The 7,500-nt window shown below is 46.1% G+C and overlaps 1 protein-coding gene across 9 annotated transcripts in view; it reads right to left on the bottom strand.

Annotated features, from left to right (window-relative positions):
- LOC123511295 (irregular chiasm C-roughest protein-like) overlaps positions 1-7,500 on the bottom strand; it is a 350,053-nt gene that overhangs the window by 43,659 nt on the left and 298,894 nt on the right. For all 9 annotated transcript variants that reach the window (XM_045267054.1, XM_045267052.1, XM_045267055.1 and 6 more), the window contains 2 exons: positions 4,940-5,198; positions 966-1,124 (listed from right to left, as the gene is read on the bottom strand). In XM_045267054.1, coding sequence (XP_045122989.1) covers positions 966-1,124; positions 4,940-5,198 — 418 coding nt within the window. The remainder of the gene's footprint in view (positions 1-965; positions 1,125-4,939; positions 5,199-7,500) is intronic.

Raw genomic sequence — 7,500 nt, 5'->3', positions numbered from 1 at the left:
GTGTGTGTGTGTGTGTGTGTGTTGCAAGTGTCTTTTATGGCCAGGGTTGTCTGTACAGTTAAGTGTGTTTTAAACTTCCATGATGATGCACAGTGTGAGCGTGGCCTTCCATGTATACTGAGATGTCTGCCTTGAAACGCTCGTTTTGAAAATTTTGCTAGTGTTGTAGTAGTAATAGTAGTAGTAGTAGTAGTAGTAGTAGTAGTAGTAGTAGTAAAAGCAGCTGTAGTGATGGTAGTAGTTGAAAACATACATTGGAAACCTAAAAAAGAGAAATCCTCAAACACACACACACACACACACACACACACACACACACACACACACACACACACACACACACACACACACACACACACACACACAGACAAACACAGCCTACTTAACATGCTGGAGTTGGCCCGACAGAACATTATGCGCCATTCTCATGTGCGAAAACTTGCCGGCAAAACAAAGCCACGGCGTGCAAGAATGGAAGCATCTTCGAGTATCCCAAGCACCGCCCGGCATGGAAGGGAACGTGCCGCCGCTCCATTGTGCTTTGTGGTCACCTAAAAGCCGTTAATCAATGACCCGTTACTCCAGTGGCTACTATCGGAACAAAAGACACGCGACACACACACACACACACACACACACACACACACACACACACACACACACACACACACACACACACACACACACACACACACACACACACACACACACACACAAAGAAAACTCAAACAAAACTGTCTTAAGAAAATATCCGATAAAGATTAGCCATTGGAAGAGAGGCTTACACGCGATCCCCCAAAACACTACATGGAGAGAGTAAAAAAAAGAAAAACAAAAGAAAAATGCATGCCGGATCCCCGTTATATGCGGTGCTTGGGTATCCACAAACTACCATTTTACATGAGAAACGCATTCGAAACATGCATAACAAGTGCACAAAACACACAAAGGTCGATTTTACTCACTCTCTTCGTTGAGTAGGATCTGTTTCCTGGCCACGCCGTACTCGTTCACCACGGAGCAGTTATACGCCCCGAAATCATGCGTATCAGCGTCGTGTATCACCAGGATGTTCCTCAGGCCTTCCTCCTGCTCGTCCTGCACCACCTCGTAGCGCGGGTCGCCTGTGGAGGGAAGGAAGGCAAGGGAAAGATCATGGAACTTGTTTTGTCAAGTTGAGAGTAGAGAAGGAAGGAGGTGTGAAAGGGTGTTGTGTAAGGGAGAGAAGGAAGGAAGGAAGGAAGGAGTGAAGGTCAGTGACTAAGTTTTGAGGCGTGATTTAGAGAGAAAGGATGCAAGGAGGGGAGAGGAAAGGAAAGGGATATTTATAAAGGGGTGTTTTGTCGAGGGGAGGAAGGAAGTGAGGAGTGATAAGGGAGGCGATTTGTGGAGTGAGGGAGCCTTAAGCTAGGTGTATTGTGGGGAATGAGAGGTGTAGAGGGGCGCTTAAGGAGAGAGGGAGGGAGTAGGAAAGGGAAGCGAGGGAGGTGCAAATGGGTGTTTTGTTGGGAAGAAAAGTGTGGATTTGGGAGGGAGAGCATGGTTTCAAAGGTAGAGAGCAAAACTTTAAACAGAAAAATTTATCAAGAGTAACTGAAGAGTGGAAGCGATATACATGGGGGTCTTTGCAATGTACGTGGACGTCTTTTAGATGTTATTAATGGCGGGGGAGGAAGAGCATGAAGATGTGGGGAGGGCTATCAGTGGTGAGGGACACACGGACCGTCATGCAAGTAGTGGTGGTATTGCAACACCGAGGCCATGGAGTTAGTGTGTACATGTTTCGGAGTGTGGCGGAGGGCAGGAGTGAGGAAGTCGAGGAGGTGGAGGGAGAACGAATGAGATGGAAAGTGAAAGACATGTAAGAAGACTAGGAAGAGGCGCTTGTGCAAGATGAAAGAAGGAGGAAATCCAGAAGAAGAAGGAGGAAAGGAGGAGGAGGAGGAGGAGGAGGAGGAGGAGGAGGAGGAGGAGGAGGAGGAGGAGGAAGAGGAAGAGAAGGGAGAAGAAGAAAAAAAAATAGAAAGTGCACTCTGCATGAGATGGAGCAGGAGAAGATCAACTGCATGAGATGAAGGAGTTGCAGCAGCAGCAAAAGGAGGAGGAGGAGGAGGAGGAGGAGGAGGAGGGGTAAAAGAGAGGGAAGCAGGCTGAGTGAACTGATTAGGGTGAAGTTTCGTAATCTTAGAACAAGCCTCTTAAAGACAGACAGAAAGGCAGACAGCCAGACAGTCAGAGGCGATAAGGAGAAGCATACTAATGAGAAATGCAGATAGTTACGCTAATAAGATGAAAACGCGACAGATATCAAGTGGATCAAGTCCAATAGGCAAACGTGAGAGTATTATGTATGCCACTGTGTAAAAGTGTCATAAATGAAGACATATGAAGGCGCCAAAGACAGCAAACACGCGTGAACCTTGACGGTGATTCAAACAGACGAGACTGGCGAGGAAGTTTGGAGGCGTAAAGGGAAGGCCGCTGATTAAATTGGATCAGAGCCATGGGTAACAGACGCGATATTAACATGTCATGCGCCGGATATGTACGTGTTGTCCGTGAGAAGATTGATGATTATGCTGGTAATGTGAGACAAACAAGGAGTCATAGATATGTAAAATAAACGTCACGAGCAACAAATAGCATCACTGATAACAGACGCTATGATCAACTTATCATGCCCCAGGTGTGTGTAGATGTCGCTGAGAGAACGTGAATAATGATAATGGAAATAAGCGAGGAAGTTTAACTGGAATATGTATGTGGCAATGAAGAGAAAATAAATTATTGGAGAAGATATAAACTTAATAAACGTGGATGAAAACATGAAAAAAGTATTGAACAGCACAGGTCATCTTTAATAAGCTAGTAAGTTAATTAGCCCTTGAGAAAACAACTCAACAAAGCAAACAGAAAAGAAATATGTTGACAAGAACAAAAAATATCTCAATAAGAATGAAGGTGAAGACAAAAAAAAAAAAATGGTAAGAAAAAACTGAGCGCAAGAGTTAAAGAAAAAAATAACTGCTCACAAAAACAGAGAAGAGAGAGAAGAAAAGAAAAAGAAAAAAGCGAGAATTAGCTGGAGATGAAAGAAACTACAAAAAAAAAATAAGTAAAGAACAAAAACAAAAACACACAAGAAGAAAGCACATGCAAGAGGGTGAAATAGTAATTCTGCAGCTCTGCCCGCCAGGTAATGGAGGAGCAGGTGAAAGGTGTGTGCAGGTAATTAACAGTGGCGGCTTATTATGCCTCCCACACATGACTCCCGGCGGCGGGAAGTCTTGCGTCTCCTTCAGGGGCAGAGCGGTAGGGAGAGGAGGGAGAGGGAGAGAGAGGCGTTACGGAAATAGGTCAGTTGTGAAAGTTTTTAACGAAGAAGGTAATTGGACATGTTCACAAGTACACCTTAAATATTTTCTGCATATAAATTTCGGTAAACAAGAAATAATGATATCAACAATGAAGAATAATGATAATGATGCTGGTAATGGTAATAATGCACACTGAGATTGATCGTTTTGTGAGTGACAGTTGCATTACAGAGGCAAGTTAACGATGAGGCAGTGAACACGGAACTCAGCTGTAATGGGAGGGCAGTGTCTCCTCAATAATGCGTGATAGAAATACCGTGGGAGAAAATTATCCCCCTGAGAAATATTGCCTGTCACCCAAGAACACGGAATTACCCAAATGATCACAACAGAGGCAAGAAATACAAAACCAGTAGCAATGATAAAGAGAATAATATCCAGCTTTGAAATGCAGTGATTGATAAGAATAAAGGCGGGAATAATATAAGAATAACCAAGAAAAAAAAAAAACTATGAACAAAACACAGAGGCAGGAAATTACCGACCTTGAAATACAACCAGTAACAACAATGACTAAGAGAGTGATAATGATAAGAATGAAAAAATACATTGACTGATAACAGAAAAATAAGGGAAAATAATATAGGAAAAGAAAGATGTGGATTTCTTGACTGACCGAACAACCAACAATCTTCGACACGGTACGGTCCTGGGGGCGGGACGGTGAACGCTTACCCGCTATTATCCCCAAACAATGCACCACTAGACCCCCTCCAGCACCTTTAACCCAGCCCCCTTGTCCCTGCTCAGCCCCTGTTGCGTGCCTCTGCAGTCCGGCGGTCGAGTTGGTCTAAAAATTGGTCTGCTCCTTCCGGCCCCACGCGACGAGCAAGTACAGTCCTGGAGTCTGGCTGTCAACCGAGCGGCTTGTTAAGGTTATTGGCGCACGGGGACGGGGGAAGTAAGGGGGAGACAGGAAAAAGGAAGGAGGGGAAGGAAAAGGGTGGGAGGAAAAGCAGAAGAGACGGTGCGTGGTATAGCGGAACTGGAAGACGAGGAAAAGAGTAGAGTAACGAAATGTGAAAAGAAAGAGGGAGGGAGGGAGAACGCAAGATTGAAATGGCGATCCCACTAGAGAGGGGAAAGAGAGAAAGAAAAAAATAGTGAGGATAAAAGGAGGATGAAGAGAGTGAATGATGGAAAGGGAAGAGAAACGTTTAGAAAAAAATGGCGAGATCCGAAGATAGAAAAAAATGATTAAAGGAAGACCAGATGCAGATAAGAGAGAGAGAGAGAGAGAGAGAGAGAGAGAGAGAGAGAGAGAGAGAGAGAGAGAGAGAGAGAGAGAGAGAGAGAGAGAGACATTTTCGAACAGCAATGGAAAGAATAGAGTAAGAAAAGACAAAACCCAAAGAAAAAAAAAAAAAAACACATGCTTGTCCACTCACTTGCCAGCAACCCATCCACATACACAACCATCCATCTATATCTTAACCCAACCCAACCCAACCTAACCCAACCCAACCCAACCCAACCCAACCCAACCCAACCCAACACAACCCAACCCAACCCAACCCAACCCAACCCAACCCAACCCAACACAGCACAAGACCCCAACTCACTCAGATCTATGTCTCTTCCTCTGTACGTCCACGTTATCCTGATGGGGCTTGGGATGGAGACGGTGCTGCATTCCAGATTTACAGTGTCCCCCATCCTTCCCTGCTGCTCGCTCGAACTCACGATGGTTGGCGGGCCCTTCACCAGCACCCTCAGTTTGTCCCTTAGCTCCGGGAAGCCCCTGACAGACGCTATGCAGGTGTACTCGCCGGCAGTAGAAGGTCCCACCACCACCACCATCTCCTCGCCAGACCCGATAATCTGTGGGAAAGTCAAGATGGTAGTCGGTTGTGAGTGGCTGGTTTTAAAGGGCGGAGAGAGAGAGAGAGAGAGAGAGAGAGAGAGAGAGAGAGAGAGAGAGAGAGAGAGAGAGAGAGAGAGAGAGAGAGAGAGAGAGAGAGACCTAAGAGTAGTAATTAGGGGAATGGAAGCACATGGCAAAAAGTAAGAGAGTAGAAGGGTGAGAAGAAGAGAGGACAATTGAAGAAGGGGAGCTGAGAAAGTGAAGAGAGATGGAGGGAAGGAGGGAAGGATGCAAGAAGGAAGCAAAGAGGATGAAAGGGTGTAGCTATCACAGCCAGAAAGATGAGAGTGAGAGGAAAAGGTAAAAAGGAGCAGTAAATGTCAGAGTTAGAGAGAGAGAGAGAGAGAGAGAGAGAGAGAGAGAGAGAGAGAGAGAGAGAGAGAGAGAGAGAGAGAGAGAGTATATAAAAGTAATATACATATCATTAACTGTAAGTACTTAGCAATGTTACCAAATACTCCCTCCTCCTTCTCCTCCTACACTTCCTCCTCCCCTCCATTTCCTCCTCCTCCTCCTCCTCCTCCTCCTCCTCCTCCTCCTCCTCCTCCTCCTCCTCCTCCCACAGCAGAGGGATCAACACCACCAAATACAGATACACCGATTACAAGATAATGGCACTTGACCGTCATGAACACTTAATGAAAAGGAGGACGGAAGAGCTAGAGCAGCAGCAAAGGAGGAGGAGGAGGAAGAGAAGGAGGAGGAAGAGGAGAGGAGGAGGGAGTTGAGAGAGTGGAAGGGAAGGAAGGGAATGGCTGCGTCGCGGATCAACTCGTTTAATTAGCGTGGTGTGTCCCTGTTCGGGCGATAAATTGACGTGGAGGGAACGATACAGGATGTTGTGAATTCTGCGGTGTCCACTTTGATTTTAGGTATGTGTGTGTGTGTGTGTGTGTGTGTAGTAAATGATAATTTCAGTTGTAAGATAATTGTAGTTAGTAGTAGTAGTAGTAGTAGTAGTAGTAGTAGTAGTAGTAGTAGTAGTAGTAGTAGTAGTAGTAGTAGTAGCAGCAGCAGCAGCAGCAGCAGCAGCAGCAGCAGCAGCTTTTAGGAACGCCTTACCCACTCTTTCGCATCTCTCTCTCTCTCTCTCTCTCTCTCTCTCTCTCTCTCTCTCTCTCTCTCTCTCTCTCTCTCTCTCTCTCTCTCTCTCTCTCACACACACACACACACACACACACACACACACACACACACACACACACACACACACACACACACACACACACACACACACACACACACACACACACACACACACACACACACACACACACACACACACACACACACACACACGAAAAATTGAAAACAACTTCTACTACTAAACTCTCTCTCTCTCTCTCTCTCTCTCTCTCTCTCTCTCTCTCTCTCTCTCTCTCTCTCTCTCTCTCTCTCTCTCTCTCTCTCTCTCTCTCTCTCTCTCTCTCTCTCTCTCTCTTTCTCTCTCAAAAGCTGCAGAAAGAAGTGCCTAAAATGTTATTTCCTGTGATTTCGAGAGAAAAATGTTGAAGAAAGAAAAAAAATCAAGGTAACGCATTTTAAATGTTTTTGGACTTCCTGAGAGAGAGAGAGAGAGAGAGAGAGAGAGAGAGAGAGAGTGTACTTCCCTCGACCTATACTTCTATGACCTCTGTGACCCCCTACCCCCACCTGAACAATGCCTGGCCCTAAAGGCGACCTGCCTCGCCTGAGTTGACGTGTGTCGAGGTAAATAAGAGATAAAACGCGAGAGGCTGGCATGATTTCACCATCGCGCCGGCGGTAATGACGTGACTTAGCGTGCGCGTGATTGCGTGTCCAGCTTCTGAAAAGGTCCCGTAATCGAACTGACCATTAATTTAATTGCCTCACATGCGGACTGGCTTGATTCAGGCCAAGGAAACGCGCGGATTGATGCTAAAATTATACACTCCTCTGATAACCTGACCTAACTTGACACGACCTACCTGACTCACTGGCTGACTGATTGAACTGATTTTCCTGCACTTCTGTTGTGTGTGTAATTCACCTCGGTCGTCTGCTGGTCATCCAGCCAGTCTTCCCCATTACAGAGCGAGCTCAGAGCTCATAGACCGATCTTCGGGTAGGCCTGCTGAGACCACATCAACACACTCCACACACCGGGAAAGCGACTCCACAACCCTTCGAGTTATATCCCGTACCTATTTACTGCTAGGTGAACAGGGGCCACACATTAAGAGGCTTGCCCATTTGCCTCGCCGCTTACCGGGACTCGAACCCGGCCCTCTCGATTGT

The sequence above is a fragment of the Portunus trituberculatus genome, chromosome 31 (genome assembly GCF_017591435.1).
Source record: "Portunus trituberculatus isolate SZX2019 chromosome 31, ASM1759143v1, whole genome shotgun sequence".
Taxonomy (NCBI): domain Eukaryota; kingdom Metazoa; phylum Arthropoda; class Malacostraca; order Decapoda; family Portunidae; genus Portunus; species Portunus trituberculatus.
Note: the sequence above shows the minus strand (reverse complement) of the source record. Positions and strands in the feature narration are given on the sequence as shown.